The sequence below is a fragment of the Phoenix dactylifera genome, chromosome 14 (genome assembly GCF_051530095.1).
Source record: "Phoenix dactylifera cultivar Ajwa chromosome 14, Ajwa_hap1_PhDact_Kaust_v1.1, whole genome shotgun sequence".
NCBI lineage: Eukaryota > Viridiplantae > Streptophyta > Magnoliopsida > Arecales > Arecaceae > Phoenix > Phoenix dactylifera.
The window spans coordinates 14,224,115-14,241,200 of record NC_143203.1 but is presented as its reverse complement, the minus strand read 5'-3'; the positions used below and the strand labels follow the sequence as shown (position 1 = coordinate 14,241,200).

Below are 17,086 nucleotides of genomic sequence, written 5' to 3'. Positions count from 1 at the left end.
AACCCAAATAATATCTTCCGACTAGCATTTTTAGGTGAGGTCCTGGGTTGGTACAAATAGTATTAGAGCAGATCCGACTCATAACCTATGTGAACTAAGGGACATTGCAGCACAGATCAATTGGAGTTGACCACGGGCCGATCATGATGCTTGTGATTAAATTTGAATGGATTTGAACCCTTAGCCCGACGAGGACGTCGGGACATGAATGGAGAGAGTATGTGAGGACCCAAGATTGTAGGAAGGGAGGCTCGCCACTTTGCACTTCACAATGTTAAGGTATATTTTTGTCTTGCTACCAATCACTTTCTTAATTTTGTTGTTCTAGGAAATAGGGGCAAGACGCTGACAAAAATCATTTCAAGCAAGAAACTTGAAGCATCTTGTCATTTTTCAATCTCCTTAAAGCTTTATGATTGAGAAGTTATTTAAAAAGAAATTCTTATCTCTCATATGCATCTTTACTTAGAGAAAATGCAATTGGGTTTTAGTTGTCAATTTTTATCAATTTTATTTAAATTGAATAATACATAGGTGTACTCATATTAGGGGCTTCAAATGAACTAAGCATGTCGTCAGCATTTGGCTTGGGCTATATTAGAGAAGATCTTGCGTCAAGCTTGGTTTGAAGCTAAATATATCAACTTTGAACTAGTAAAATAGGCTCAAAATTAATTGTTAATCGAGTCAAAAATGGACTCATCTCGATCAGGTTTTGGTCCATAAGGATCGAATATATTTATTGGTATACTTCTTATTCTTTAGATTTATTGAATATTAATTTAGCTCCAAATCAAGCCATAAAACTTAAGCCAAGCTCGAAATTAGGATTCAGCTTTTATTCGTGGTTGAACATAGCTTAGCTAGCCTCGAGTTGATTTTAGCTTAATTTGTATTATCAAGCTGATCAAATATCCCTTTCTAAACACCGATTTGAACTTAAGCTTGAAATAATGGTAAATAAATCAAACTGGATCTTGGAGTTCAAACAACTGGAACATCATATGGTGTCCTAAATTATGTTGCATTAATTTATGTCATTCTTTATTGGGAGAAAGTCTAGGAAAGAAGCACACAACCTGCTTCCTTTCAAATATAGTGACACAGGAACAACTAGCTACACTCCCAGTAAGAGGCAGAAAATAGATACTAGTTCTTGATTACAGATGTCCGGCATCAAGATACAGTCGACTAAAAGAGACAACGAAGTCAAAGTAAAGCAGCACCCAGCAACTCCCTTGCTCAATCCTCCATCACTGGAGCTATCACTTAACGCAGGATTAATCACTTTAAGATGCAACCGAGTTGACAACTGTCGAGGATGTATTGCAGAAGTAAAAATGCCCCCCTGGGATCTGTTGGAAGCAGCCATCATTGAAGGTTGGAGCAAAAACCTAACAAGCCTGCCAGCGAGCAAACAGAGCAAGAGAGAACAATTGATGCATTGGCAGACTTGAGAGATGGGTGGTCTTTTCAAGATAATGGGTCTGGGCTCTACACTTTTGATAGGGCCCGATTATTTATTTATAGAAAAATTTCAAAAGAAACAATTCATTTGTATAAAAAAATTGTATAATAAGAAAGCATAATTTCAAAACCTTATGAAGCTCAATTATATAGAATTCAGTACGCATACACCAACAAATGAACACCTCTTAAACAGCGGGTGTGCTAAATGATCGAGGAAACTCATACTTATTTAACCACATTCACATGATGATCATGAACCATATGTGCTAACACTTGCACTACGCCGTTTGTGGCCTTCTTCACTAGTTGTTATCCACCCAGAACTGAGCCGGGAGATACTTGATCGTATCCTTGCCCACTTGGAAGGCCTTGGCCAAAACCGCATCAGAGATGGGTGGGTTTGATCCAAAGACTGCATTGGCTATAGTGATCACCCCAGGGTTCTGGCTGCTTAGGGCTGCAACGGCCACGGCAGGCGTTGGACCGTAGTTGAATTGGAAATGGATTAGACCTTCGGGAAACACAAAGACATCACCCTTCTTGAGCATCTTAGTGAAGAGAAGGTTGCCGTTGTTGGTGTTGGATGTGACAAAGCCGACATAGAGCATGCCTTCTAACGCTGTAAGGATCTCGGTGGCCCGGGGATGGGTGTGTGGTGGGTTGAGACCATAAGGTGCATAGTCTATTCGAGCCAAGGAGATGCCGAGGGTGTTGAGCCCTGCAATTTGGTTCACATTCACCTGCGTCACCTTGGACCCAAGCTGGTTCGACGTGTTGCCGGGCATATCGAGGCCGGAGAAGAAGAAGTCGTCCGCTGTCACGTGCATTGGTGGCTTGCAAACAAAACCATTCACAAGGACTGCATCCAAAGGAAGAAGCTAAGCAACTAAGGATTACGGTGAAATTAACCAATTAATGATAAGAGTGAAGAGTAATTACCAGGGGACTTGAGGTCAGCAACGCAAAAGTCTTGAAGTTGGCTGGGATCGGAGGCCATCACATGAGACGAAGCCAGGGCAAGGAGAGCAAAGAGGAGGATATGGCATGCCATCTCTTTCCTCTAGGAAATTAAAGGAGGCACGGAGCAGATCAGTTTATATAGACTAGGACATGGAACTAGTCGTGCTCTAATAACGCAGTAGAAGACTCCATGAGGTTAGGTATGAAGGCACGGAGCGGATCAGTTTACTCTCCAATTTCACATAGTGCCCCACACCTCTATGATGTCAATTGTAAGTACATCTACTATCTTCTGCATTTGAAGATGAAGATCCATTATCTAGCGAGGACGATGAGCAACCTATAGGTATGAAAAATCTCTCTTTTCAACCCACTAAAGTTGAACTTCGAATTGAGATCTCCTGTGAAAACCCAAAAAAAAAAAAAAAAAAAAAGGGAAAAGGGTTAACGGGCCGGCCCGAAAATACCTGGCCCGTCTCCCTTTTATGATCGTGCCCTAGGCACGATCGTGGAAGAGGGGTTGCAAGGGGGGGAAGGCAGCGGCGTGAGGGGAGGCCGGTCGTCGGGAGAGGCGACCAAGAGCTGGCCGGCCCTGGAGAAAGCCGGAAAAGCCTTCCTCCTTCAAGAAGATCCAAACAAATCGGTGAAGAGATCTTGGACCCGTGCGTGTTTGCTCACGGATTTCCTCCTCCGATTTCTCGCCAGAAAGGTCGCCGGAACACCCATCGGACCAAGGTAAGCATGGCTCCTTCCCTTGCATTTCATTTGCTAGATTTTTGGGTCAAGTTGGTGGGGTTATGGCCGATGAAATCACCGAAGGATCCGAAACAGGGTACCCCTGTTTCGGCTCCTCTCCTCCGGATTTTTGGCCGCTGTCGGCCGCCGGGATGGGCCGAGATCCATGGTATTGTGGGTCGGTCGGGACTGTAGGAGGTCAGAGAGGGATTTTTAGGGTTTATTGGAGAAGGGAAGTGATGGATCCGAGGTCTTCTTCCTCGTGACTCCATCTTCTTCCTTTCCCCTTTTCCTCACGTCGGCGGCAGCGACGGCAGCAGGCCACTGGTGGTGACGGCGGCGACGGTCGTGGGCCACGGGGGTTGCTGTCGAGTGGGGGCCGAGCCACTGTTAGGAGGGCTTCCGGTGGATGTTTGGAGGAGGGGAAGAGTGGTTCTTCTGTGGATGAAAGAGGAAGGGGGAAGGGAGGAGAGAAGTCCTGTCGAGATTGGAGAAGGGGGAGGAAATCATGCATGTTCTTGGGAGGAAGAAGAAGAAGAGATAGAAGAGGAGATCTCTTCTTCTCTCTTCCCCTTGTCCGGCCACCATCGCCGGCGACTGCAACAGTGGCAGCCGGCGATGGTTCGGCCAGTGGTGTTGTTGGGTTGGGGAAGGAGAGGGCACAACCACCATGGCTATTGCCCTTGGACCAAAGAGATGTGAGAGAGGGAGATGGACTCCCAACCATGAAGAGAGAGAGATCTTTCTTTTTTTTTTTGGTCTCTTCACCGGAACCGATCATCGTCGCGGCATGGCTGCGGCCACGGCTGGCGACGATATAGGCTGGTAGTACAAGGGTGGGAGTCGGGCCACCCTGACTGCCCTAGATTTGGAGGGATTGAGATGCTTGGGGATTTGGTGATGGACCCCATAGTAGATGTGAATTATGGTTTAGAATATTTAAATATTGAATAATTTAGTTTGTGAAATATAATTGATGTTGTAGGAGAAGAGTCAGCGGTGCCAGAAGATTTTGATCAGGGGACTCAGCACCCCAGTGAGTAGGTTGTGATTCGGATCCGTGATTGAATCAGTCTACAATTTCTGTAAGAATTCCTACATCTGAGCACTTCTATACATATATTTGATTTATCGTTGGATTTATTTCATAATTATGTTGTTATTGTTTTATGAGTTGATGCGATATCTATGAGGCGAATTTATATCAACATATTTTCATAATTATGTTGTTATTGTTTTATGAGCTGATACGAAACCTTTGAGGCGTGCATTGTGTTTATAATGAAAATATTGAGATAAATTCATTTGGGAAGAAATAACATATTTTTGAGAATTTATGAAAATATGTGACGGGATTGAAATGTGATTAAACATGTAAAACTAGACATGTAATGTGGGTTGGACTAACCTTGTCATGAGATAGCCTCTACGAGCTTATGCGTAGGATAGCTGCCACGAGCTAATGCGTGGGATAGCCTCCACGGGCTTACGCGTGGGATAGCCTCTACGAGCTTATGCGTAGGATAGCCTCCACGGCTTACGCGTGGGATAGCCTCTACGAGCTTATGCGTAGGATAGCCTCCACGGGCTTACGCGTGGGATAGCTGCCACGAGCTTATGCGTAGGATTTGTGCAGTCTTGGACTGGGTCATGAACTTGGTTAGTCCAACGCCAGAAGTAAAAAGTCTGAAGACTTGGGAATCATGGTATTACGTGAATGAATCTCGAAATGTGAAAAAGGGATTTATGTATACAAAATGGTTTGTGTATATATTTGTTATTTGTTGAGCCTTTTGAAATGATGAAATGACATATATTTGATGTATTGATTATTTTATGATTTTTACTGGTGTGGCTGTTGGGATTCTTACTGGGCTGGAAAAGCTCATACTACACTTACATTTTTTTTCAGAGGCACTGAATTCGTAGGATCTGACGGGTGGGACGAGAAATGAAATCAGCATGGAGTCTGACTGCTTGATAGATAGCAGCTTATCTTTTATTTATGGATATTTGGAATTATGTAATAAATCAGTACATTTTAGTTGGTTTAGTTTGAATACATTAATTATGGATTTATTGGAATTGTTGTTTATCTTAGGCCTTGCATGATCTTTAGGGCATTGCTCTAGGGCTCATGCGGCCGGTCCCGTGCCGGACCTGGGTGATGGGTTCGGGGCGTGACATCTCCATAATGGAACTGTCGATATAGAAAAGCTAGATAATTGGTTGCACTAGTTAGAGATTTACTTTACTATCTATAGATACTCCAATATCTAGAAAGTAGATTTCGCTCACCACAAGCTTTCTAGCCATGCTCTTATGTGGTGAAATTCATACGTGAGGAACAACAATATTTCTAATTAGACATGGAGCAAATTCAAGGGCTTAATCAAGTAGTTTTGTCCAAACGGCCACGAGAAGGATCGGTGGATCAAGTGGCAATATATACGCAAGAAGTAAGATCAGCCTATCCAGAAAGGTACCATCGAGTTCTATAAGCAAGCAATCTCATTTAGAATCTTTATCGATGATCATGCAGTTTTTATGAAGTACGTCGGAGGTCTCCATGCGAGCATCTGAAAGGAGATGAAGCTCTTCAAAATTGAGGATGACTAGGAATCTAACTTAAAGACCATGGAGATTGAGGAGAAGAATCAGTTTAAAGAAGGCAAGAAAGGTGACAAGTTTAAGAAAGATAGCAAAAAATCAAGCCAGAAGAGAGAGCAGAGCACGAAGCAAGTCAACACAACTCAAAAAAATTACTGTGCTCATTATAACTTGGATTTTTTGCATAGATACCCTTCTAAATATAGGATTTTGCGTAAATACCTTTCTAAAATTGATATTTGCATGTATACCCTCGTCAAATATTTATTTTGCTATTCTACCCTTTTTTATTCTTATTTTTGCATATGTACCCATACCATCTAACGCCGTTAAAAAATTAGCGGTTTTAAATTAAAATGACTAAAATATTCTTAATGGGTAGGCATGCAAATAGAAATTTTTATAAGGATATACAAGTAAATAGAAACTTTACCACGCTTTTGGATAAGAATTTGGGCAAATCTAATTAGTCATATCATAATTATGAGGTGTTGGGCGACCCATGACTTGAAAGACTTGTAATTGACCTCGTCCAGTCAGAGAAGGTGACCTATGACCTACTACCTGCGTCCGTCTACAAGCCACATACCTTCTTCCAAAATCCAATTCCATTGCAGAAAACTAGCACATGACCCATATTTAGTTGAGTGTTCCCTCACTTTCTCCTTTCAAAAGTTAAAAGAAACAAAAATAAAAAAACATAAGGAAAAAAAAAAACCAGCTACCGAACCAGAGGCATCAACAGTGTAATAGATCGAGAGAGAATCCTGATGGGCCGAGGTTCCTTTGGATTCTGCGAACCTATGCTTGTTGCTATCCTTCCACACTTGAACCCTACTCCCCTTAGGGCTTTTCCTCCTCATTGGCTGGCATTTCCCATCCCTTTAGAGAATAATAAGGCCATGGGAGCAAGCTAACAAGCTCCTAAGAAACCCATATCTCCTTCCTGTCTGCCTTGAAAACCCGCCATAAATTCACTTAAAAACGACCAATAGTACCACCACCCACACACAAAAAAAAGAAGAGACTCTCTTGCTTGTTATCACAAAGCAAACTCATTTCTCTGAGCTTTTGCTGGATTTTAGGTGGCTTTGTGCAGCCTTTATCCTGATTTTGTCTCTCTTTTTCTGTTTCCATTACCACCAACTCAGTGCTGTTAAAGCCACCTACTTAGCATCATTTCTGGTCCTTAGACAAGCCTCCTACTCAGTGAGGGGAGGGAAGAGTAAGGCACCGGGTGGGTGCTAAAGCTGGGCAAGGGGGGGCAGGGCATGGAAGAGCAAGGATAATAACGTCATTTCAATTTTTTATTTTATTTTTAATTAATATAAATATGATTTTTTTTAACACCGTTAGAACAACTGTTTTATTAGGGGTATTTGTACAATAATAGAGTTTTACGATAGTATACATACAAATATCAATTTTGAAAGGGTATTCACGCAAAATTCGATATTTAGAAGGGTATCTATGCAAAAAACCCTTATAACTTTCATGGACACACTAAGGAGAAGTGCTTAAAACTTTACCCTGAGTTGCAGCCGAAGAGAAAGAAGTTGTAGTATAAGGATTCCAAGAAGAAAAGAAAGGCAGTTCTCAATGCTGTAGAGGTTGAGGAACTATGAGAGCATGGGCAAACAAACTCCAAAAGAAAACCTAAGAGAACAACTAAGGTAGACTAAGAAGTGTGAGAGGTACTCTTCCACTTGAGGTCCAGGTAAAGCAAAGCAGCATCGAGGCTATTATAGATCTTGGAAGCCAAAAAAACTTCATCTCAAATCATAGTGGTCTTCATATCATTTATGTTGGGAATTGTGTCCCAAAGCCAATGTTTTAATTGTAAGAAATTGGTGTATGTATATATTTTATTAAAATGAATAAAAATTTATTCTGGTATTTTTCTATTCATCACAAGTGTTACATCTTCAAATTGAACTCCTGTGTATTGTGATGAAGTCCTTAGGACTAATTTAGTGGATAAAGGAGGTTTTATCATTTAGTCCTTAAACCAGTTCGCAACCAAATGATGAGCTGTCAATTGGACGATAGCTATGTCAAGTATAGGTCGTTGTGTGCCATTTAGTTGGTTGTCCTCTTAAACCAAGAAGTGTGGAGACACTGTATGGCATACAGGTGAGATGTAGGAGTACATCGTCACTGAACATTGACTCACCTGCGTAGCACTCCACTGTCGGGAGTTAGCTAGCAAAGCGTACGGGCATAAGTATCCCTTAGACCTGAGACTGTCACGGTGACCTGCAAGCAACTTACTGTACTTAGGCACTGGACGACCTGAATTTCTAATTCAGGGATCGGAAGGATGCTGGGTGCAATCAAGTACTCGCGAAGTCTGTGCATGAGTCAAGATGGGATTGACCGCTCCAGATTATAGGAGTTGATGTCTCGCTGTATTTCAATTCAGTAAAACCTTGGCCAGGGTAAACCAAGTGATAGGCCACTTGGTTTGATTATTTGAAATACACTATGGATGACCGGACCCAGAGTTCGACAGTCCACTCTGAGGTCATCTTGAGCATCGATGGTCATAGGGATGAATTATGCAATAACCATACGTCTAGGTTCTTGAATGTTGCTTTGCATATTTGACCTATCCGGATATCGGGTATCATTGCTAAATGGTCACCTCGATTAGTGCATGGGGTAGTTCATGTACTACCGGCTTAGTGTTCGAACCTATCGGAGTCACGCATATTAGTCAAGCTAAGTAGGAAGGTCTTGACCCAATTTGATTAAGAATTAAATTATGGGTCATTTGGAATTTGGCTTTGTCTATGTTCAGCTAGCACTGAACATGAGGTATATGCTAAATTTTATGGATGAGCAATTAATTAAGTCTGTATTCTAGGTCAATCAAGTTTCAATTAATGTAATTGAACTTGATCAGGACTCAATTATTGAGATTGGGTTTGATTGAGTCTCAATTAGTGTAATTGGGCTCGATTACGATTTAATTAGGATTTAATTTCGTATTTGTTCTGATCTAAGTCAGACTTGGATCGAGCCGAAACTGGACCCAATTGAATCTCCCATGAGTCGGACTCGTGTGAAATTTTTTCGGGTCAAAAATTCATTCAAATGGGCTGCCAATTTGGTTTAGAACCAAATAGGCTAGCTTATGATCAAATGGGCTGACCCATTTGAATCAGAATCTGACTTTTTCCATTTAAATTGGCTACTGACCATGAATATTACTCATGGACCCGTGGACCACTCCCCCTCATGGACCATTAACACTTTTCCTGTGAGCCACGACTCTCACCTGGGACACATGAAACAGAGAAGCTCTGTTCCACGCGTCCGCAGCCCTTTGGACCGGCGATTGCGCGGCCAACCGGCCTCCGGCCCGATGGCCGACTGGACCGGAATGTGCGGTTTTGAACCACCAACATTCCAGTTCAGTTTGATTTTTGAAATCCGACAGTAATTGGCATTAATGGCTATTTTTTTCCACGGTTGTTTTTGAAACAATCATTATCAAATTCATTCATATTCGATAATGAATGAATTTAATAACGCTCGACCATTTATGCCTCTTAACTCCTCTCAGCGTTGGCCTATTTGTAGGCCACCATTTTCTCTCGGAAGAAGTGAGAGAGAATTTTTCTTGGGAAGAAAACGTCAGACAGAGAGAGGTTGATTCTGTGAAGAAGAAGAAGAGAGAGGAAGGAGTCCTTTCTCTCTGGTGGTTTGGAGTTCGACCTAGGTCCGGTGTCCTCTCCTCCCTTCCATTCTCTCTGTGATCAGGATCAAGAGATGGGCGTCTGTGGCCCAGGCGTGCTGTGAAGAAACAGGAGAAAAAAAACCGAAGAAAGAAAGAAAGAGAAGAAAGAAAGAAACAGAAAAGGGAAGGTCCTTTTTCTGGATTTCCTTTCTTCCAAGGGTCCTTTTTGCAAAAGATTGTTTTGCACGAGTAAAGACATCATCCAACCTTCTTGTGAAGCTTGACGTGCGTGCGAAGTAGAGGGCTTGCAGATCCAGGCCTCGCAGAGCTACCTTCAGGGATCCAGATTCAGATCCAGATTACCTCGACCAACTTCCGCTGCGGGCTTGAGGTAATTTTACCTAAAAGTTAAATTTAATATTTATAATTGTTATAAATAAAATAAATAAAAAATTTTAAAACTGATTTTCATGCCTGGCGTTCGATTTTATCGGACAACTCGGGAGATTTTTCCTTCAACTGGTATCAGAGCCAGGTTGGCCGATGGAATTGGCCTATAACATCTAGAATTATGCGTGATTTAATTTTTAAATTTAGATTAGATCTAGATTTATTGATAAAATATCAATCTTGTGTTGAATTATAAGGTTGTCCTGCTATAAGGTTAATCCCTTGTAGTGAAAAGGTTGTCCTAGCACAAAATTGAGATTAATTTGTATCATAAAAATAAATATTTTATTTTTGTGAAATTATGCATAAGTGATGTTTATAAAATTTTACTTTTAAATTTATTATGACCATAAAGTTTAAATATAAATTGTTTATATTTGAAATAAATTGACACCTTGAATCCATGATCATAATACATTTAATTAAGAATAAATGTTGAATTTAAAATTTAAAATTTGAATTTCAAATAAAGATTTAAAATTCAAAATTTGAAATTTGAATTAAAATTTAAATTTGAGCATGGGATTTGGGGCATGGGTTAGCACAATCAGATTAGTTGACTAGGTGAGACCTAATCATGAAATCAGATTGAAATGGACTAACTTAAGAAACATGATTTAATCTAATTAATTGTTGAACTAGACTAAATCAAGGTTTATAAAATGATCAAACTCAATAGTTGTAGTTTATCATATCCAAATATTTTACTTAGATCTGATTGTGGCTCAGTGGTCGAGCCCGAGTTCCTAAGGATAACTTAAATCAACTTGATAAACCAATTGGTGTCTAAGGTAAGTCGACATTTGATTATGGTTTTTAATTGGGGCTACCTCTTACCTGGCCAACATAGTTGGTGTCTAGGAAAGAGGTTAATGGCGTAACTTGTTGGGATTTGTATCCTAAATGTCAATCGTCAGCATATTGATGATTGAATTTTGTAAACGAATTGACAAATTAATAAATTATTATTTGGCATTATTCATCATTTCATCTTCAAATGAACTCTTATATGATGAAGCCCTTAGGACTTATGTTATGATAAAGGAGGATTTATCTTTGAGTCCTTAAACTTATTCACGACTAAATGATATATTGTTACTAGGACGACAGCATTATCGATATTAGGTCGTTGTATGACATATACGTTGGTTGTCCTCTTAACCAAGGAGTGTGGAGACACTGGTATGCCACACAGGTGAAGTGTAGGAGTACATTTAAATTCGAATTTCAAATGAAATATATGCGACAAGAGGTAGGAAAATTCTGCTACATGGATTTCAAATTTCTCCCCTCTTTCACATGTGTTTAAAATTTGCATTTAAATCAGATTTGGTTGAGATCTGATTTGGGTTGTTCCTATTTCTTTGCATGTGCCAACTAAAGGAGGTTTTCTGAAAATAAATTTTGAATTTTGAATGAAAATTTGGAGGCCATTAAAAGGGGTCAAACATGGGCACCGAAAATACATCCATTGCAGCCTTCTTCCTCACCCACCTCCTTCTCCTCTTCTTCTCCATTTTAGATAGGGTTTTCAGAGTGAATATCTAGAAGATTCAAGATCAGATCTGAGTCCTCTACTTTTCTTACAAACCTCATCTCTATCTGCTTCAAGACGATTGATCAAGAGTTGATTGAATCCCGGCGGGCAGATTTCAGCTTTCAAGTGTTCTGCAGCTGCTAGCACTGTTGCAGAAGAAGATCCTTCAGGACTTCGCGTGTACTTCTCGTAGAGGCCATTTGTGTGCGTGACTGCGAAGTCAAGAATCAGATTCACAACTTTCATCCATCATAAAAGGTATTAATCTAGCATTAATCATTTATTATGGTGTCAAGGTCTAGGTCCGATTCACCGAGGTTTTACCCTCTTTTGGGGCTCCTCACGGAGATATCTCCAAAATCCATTCGATGGATATTCGAAGATTAATTGAAAGAGAGTTCTTAAGTTTCAAATCTGATAGTTAATCATACATAAAAGTTTTAGCATAATTGTTTAAACGATTCCGGCATAATCCTATGTGTTCTTAATATGCTAATTTCTAGATTTAATCTTGTAAGCATGCATGAATTAAATTATTTGATTCATTTTTTCGCTGTATTTTTGAAACTTTAAAAGAACTACGTTTGGCTTGATTCTCTTTGTGAAAGGGTACGTAGGCAACCCGATCAGGTTCAGCCATGGTTTTCCAAAAAAAAAAAAATTAGCATACTAAACACCGAAGAACCTAGGAATAACTTTCAGTGGTATCAGAGCCAGGTTATGTTTAAACTTTTATGTTTTAATTCTTGCAATTAAATCTGAAATTATTAACATGTTTAGATTAGATCTAAAGTGCTTTTTATGATTGATTTAATTGCTGATTATGCATGATTAAGTAGATCTGAAATTTTGGATGCATATGATGCATGTTTGTGTTAGGATTAGTAACATGAATTCATCTGAAATCATAATATTGTTTAGATTAGATCTAAATAAAGTTTATGATTCTTATGATCTCTGATTTTAATGAACAATCAGATCTGAAAATAAAAGTAAAAAAGCAAATACATAAGATGTATGTTGTTTGTATTAATTCATGTTGTTATGTATATGTGATGCATGAACATAAAACATAATGACTTAAACATGAATTAAATCTGATTATATGTGATTAATTACAAAAACTCAGATCTGAAAATGTGTTTTAAGAATTGAAAGATTGTAATTAACATGTAATTAAAAAGAAATATGCAATGATCAAAACTTTCATAAGTCTAAACTTAATTGAGAATTAAGTGTTATGAAATAAAATTGTAACTCAATTAATTGACATTGCATAATTCTTTGGGCATATGGGTTAGCTTGAATCAAGTTCTTAGGATTGGGTTAGACCTAAGGTTAGAATCAAATATGATCTAGTTAGAGTTAATTGATCAAATCTAATTAAGTAGTAACTAGATTAGGTCAAGAAAACTCTAGGTTAAATACAATAGTTGTAGATTGATCAATTCCATGTCTTTGATTAGACCAAGATGGAACTTGATTTAGGTTCAGAGGTGTAGCTCGAGTCATTTGAGTAATCAAATCGAAATTGATTAACCAGTCGGTGTCTAAGGTAAGTTTGGCAGTTTTGATCGGTGGTTTTTAATTGGGAGCTACTCGCACTGATTCGTCTTAGTCGAGTTAATGGCATATCCCTTCCACCGATTTCACTTACCTGGCCGACATGGTCAATCACATTTTGATTGGATCACTTAATGATTCGAGTTAGCCCATGCCTTAAGGAAAATCAGTACGACTGTTTTAGGTGTCTCCTTAACCGGTTTGAGTCTAATCAGATTTGGTGAAGTCAGTGGGAGAAATTAGACTAACCGGATCTTCTTATCTATCCTAATTATGATATCCTCTAAAATTATTAGGTCCTTAAAATGAAATGGTTATGGGGATAACTAGGTCATAGCCTCCCATTAAGTTGGGTGATAATGGGTCCAATGTTTTGATAATTATTGGAGGCGCCACACGCCTGGTACTTATCAAGCATTGAAATTGTCATTCAATATATGATGAGTTAAGTGTACCTTCAATAGGCGGTCAGGTGAGCCGAGCCACACTCGGGCTTGGTCGTCTATTAGTTGATTAGACTTAACCCTATCATTTAATGGTTGGACCTGACTAGAGTATTCGGTGGAGGCGCCACACGCCTGCCGGAAAACCTAGGGCAAAATCATCACTAGAAGTTGCTTGGTGAAGCAATTGGTTAAGAACCTACCAATAGGTGCATATGGGTTGGTCGAGCCACACTCGGGCCTATATGTGATCTATTGGGTTCTAGTGCCCACTAAAGAATTAGGAGTAATTTTTTGAATTAGAGATAGAGGCTATCAATTTGTATAAAATAGTGGGAATACCTTTAGACTAAAGTCCAAGTCTATTGAGTTTAGTCAATTCATATACTAATAGCCAATTTTTTTTTTATGCAGAAATGGCCACTAATTTGTCACTTCGCTCATTGTTGGACAATGACAAGTTGACTGGTCTAAATTTCAATAATTGGCATAGGAAACTGAAAATAGTGCTAGAGCATGAGAGGATCTTTTATGTGATAATGGATCAAGCACCTGAGCAGCCCGCTGCTAATGCAACAAGATCGGCCAGAGACACTTATCATAAGTGGCTCAGTGACCGGATCACTGTTCGATGCATCATGTTGGCAGCAATGAGTGATGAGTTTAGTAGGCGTTTTGAGAATACGCAGCCGGAAGATATCATTCAAGTGTTGAATGAATCATTCGGTGTTCCTGACGACGTTGAGAGGCACAAAACTAGTTGTGCCATGTTCAGCGCCCCAATGAAAGATGGGACCTCGGTAACTGATCATGTACTGTACATGATTGAGTTGATCGAGCGTCTAAGCTCTCTTGGCTTTCCCCTTCATGATCAATTGGGGAAGGATGCCATACTAAACTCATTGCCTGGATCATACCGTCCTTTTCTCACTCATTTTCGTATGACGAAATCTGTAGTGAATTATCACCAATTGTTGGGGTTACTACAGACGTTTGAGAATGATCACCAACTTCTTAAGAAGACGGTGAACTTAGTGGGAGGTTCATCCAAGGGTCGCTCCTTTAAGAAAGGGAAAAAAGAAATTCAAAAGAAACAGGTGCACCATGCTCAGCCTAGTCAGAAAAAGAATAAAAAGGCTGATCAAAGCAAGGCGGAGTGCTTCTTCTGCAAGAAGCAAGGACATTGGAAGAGGACTGTCCTCTTTACATTGCATCCCTCGATCCGAACCGGCCTAAGAAAAGTGGGCAATCAGTTGCCAATCAAGGTACTTATATGATAACACCTTGCAATTTTTCTATTTGTGATAATTCGATCTGGATATTGGATACCGATAGTCCTTTTAATATTTGCAATTCGTTGCAGGGGCTACAAGTCAGTAAGAGGTTTGAAGAAGGAGAAAGGTTCCTGAATGTTGGAGATGGAAGACCAGTTCCAATTCTAGCTTTAGGAATTCTTAAACTTGAATTCAGCTCTCATGTAAATGTCCTTAGTGATTGTCACTATTGTCCAAGTTTTCTATTGAATATCATTTCTGTAGGCCTTTTGGCCAAAAATGGTTATGAAATATCAATAAAAAAGGATTATTACAATGTCATTTGGAATGGTGTTGTTGTAAAGAATGGAATTCTGAGTAATGGCATTTACATTTTGTCACAGCTTGTTTATGTAATGTATAAATCCAATAAGCGCCCTAGAATAGATAATGTCACGGATGTCTACCTTTGGCATCATAGGCTAGGTCATATTAACAAGAATAGGATGAACAAGTTAAGTAAAGAGGGAATCCTTGATGTTAATAATTGTGAATCATTGACAACCTGTGAATCATGTCTTCTTGGTAAAATGACCAAATCACCTTTTACCGAAAAAGATGAACGAGCTAGTGATTTATTGACCCTTGTACATTCTGATGTATGTGGGCCAATGAGCCCAGATGCTAGAGGTGGGTATTCATATTTCATTACGTTTACAGACGACCTTTCTAGGTATGGTTATGTATATTTAATGAGACATAAATCTGAATCATTTGAAATGTTCAAATTATATCATAATGAACTAGAAAAACAAACTGGAAAGAGTATTAAAACTCTTCGATCAGATCGAGGAGGTGAATACCTCTCCAGTGAATTTTTGACATATCTAGGAGAAAATGGGATTCTCTCCCAATGGACTCCTCTTGGTACACCACAATATAATGGTGTGTCAGAAAGGAGAAATCAAACTCTGTTAGACATGGTTCGATCCATGATGGGGTTTGCTAATCTGCCCATATCCTTTTGGGGATATGCTCTTGAGTCAGCCTGCTATATTCTAAATAAGGTTCCAAGTAAGTCTGTAAATAAAACACCACATGAGATATGGACTGGACGCAAGCCGATGCTCTCTCACCTTAGGATTTGGGAGTGTCCGGCGTACGTCAAACGTTTGAAGACAGACAAACTACAACCCAAGTCTGACAAATGTTTTTTTGTTGGTTACCCTAAAGAAACTAAAGGATATTACTTCTACTTTGCTGAAGAACAAAAGTTGTTTGTAAGCAATAGAGCAATTTTCTTAGAAAAGAAATTCCTTGGTGAAGGAACAAATAGCTCTAATATTGAGCTTAGAGAAGTTCAACATGTAGAAGATCCGACACCATCTACTGAACCAGTTGAGTCGGATTTGATTAGATCAGATTCAGAACCCATATTAGATGCACCATTAATGCGATCGGGTAGAGTACCACGTCAGCCGGACAGATACTACGGTTTCTTGGTCCGGAATGGGGATCCTATCGAACTTGATGAAAACGATGAGAATCCGATCACATATATGGATGCAATGCAGAGGTATGACTCTGATAAATGGCTTGGAGCCATGCAATCCGAAATAGAATCCATGAAGGTCAATGATGTTTGGACATTAGTTGACCCACCTGAAGGAATTAAATTCATAGGGTGTAAGTGGATATTCAAAAGGAAACAGGGCGCAGACGGAAAGGTAGAGACCTATAAAGTCCGTTTGGTTGCCAAGGGTTATCGTCAACGTTACGGTATTGACTATGACGAGACGTTTTCTCCTGTGGCAATGCTCAAGTCCATTCGAATTATGCTTGCGATAGCAGCACATTTAGACTATGAAATCTGGCAAATCGATGTAAAGACCGCATTTCTAAATAGAGATTTAGAAGAGGAAGTGTATATGATACAACCTGAAGGTTTTTACATCTGCAGATGAGTCTAAAGTATGCAAGCTTCAAAAATCCATTTATGGATTAAAGCAAGCTTCACGGAGTTGGAATATACGTTTTGATAAGGTAATCAAAACATATGGCTTCATTAAGAATGAAGAGGAACCTTGCATTTATAAATGGGCAAATGGTTCAGTTATTATATTCCTTATTTTGTATGTGGATGACATTCTTTTAATCGGGAATGACATTCCTGCATTACAAGGAATAAAGGTTTGGCTATCATCTCAATTTGCCATGAAGGATTTGGGAGAAGCATCTTACATCCTAAGGATGAAGATCTATAGAGATAGATCTAGAAGATTGCTTGGATTATCCCAATCCACATACATTGATACTATACTGAAGAGGTTCAGTATGATTAATTCCTAGAAAGGCTATCTTCCGATGGGCCATGGAATTAACC

The 17,086-nt window shown here is 39.5% G+C and overlaps 1 protein-coding gene and 1 long non-coding RNA gene across 2 annotated transcripts; one reads left to right on the top strand and one right to left on the bottom strand.

Moving 5' to 3' along the window:
- Nucleotides 1-1,689: 1,689 nt before the first annotated feature.
- Nucleotides 1,690-2,562, bottom strand: LOC120107133 (putative germin-like protein 2-1). Its single transcript, XM_039120303.3, has 2 exons — nt 2,410-2,562; nt 1,690-2,329 (listed from the first exon to the last, which is right to left on the bottom strand). The coding sequence occupies exons 1-2, from the start codon at nt 2,519-2,521 to the stop codon at nt 1,773-1,775; spliced, it is 669 nt and encodes a 222-aa protein (XP_038976231.3). The 5' UTR covers nt 2,522-2,562; the 3' UTR covers nt 1,690-1,772.
- A 283-nt stretch (nt 2,563-2,845) lies between these two features.
- LOC148700062 (uncharacterized) lies at nt 2,846-5,218 on the top strand. Its single transcript, XR_015973200.2, has 3 exons — nt 2,846-3,165; nt 4,151-4,250; nt 5,078-5,218. It is a non-coding gene; the product is annotated as an uncharacterized LOC148700062 (long non-coding RNA).
- Nucleotides 5,219-17,086: the final 11,868 nt, after the last annotated feature.

Bases quoted from the DNA above. Each gene is read 5' to 3' on its own strand.
- LOC120107133 (XM_039120303.3), bottom strand. From the start codon at position 2,521: ATGGCATGCCATATCCTCCTCTTTGCTCTCCTTGCCCTGGCTTCGTCT. The intron at 2,330-2,409 runs GTAATTACTCTT...CTTTGGATGCAG, and splicing joins TGCTGACCTCAAGTCCCCTG to TCCTTGTGAATGGTTTTGTT.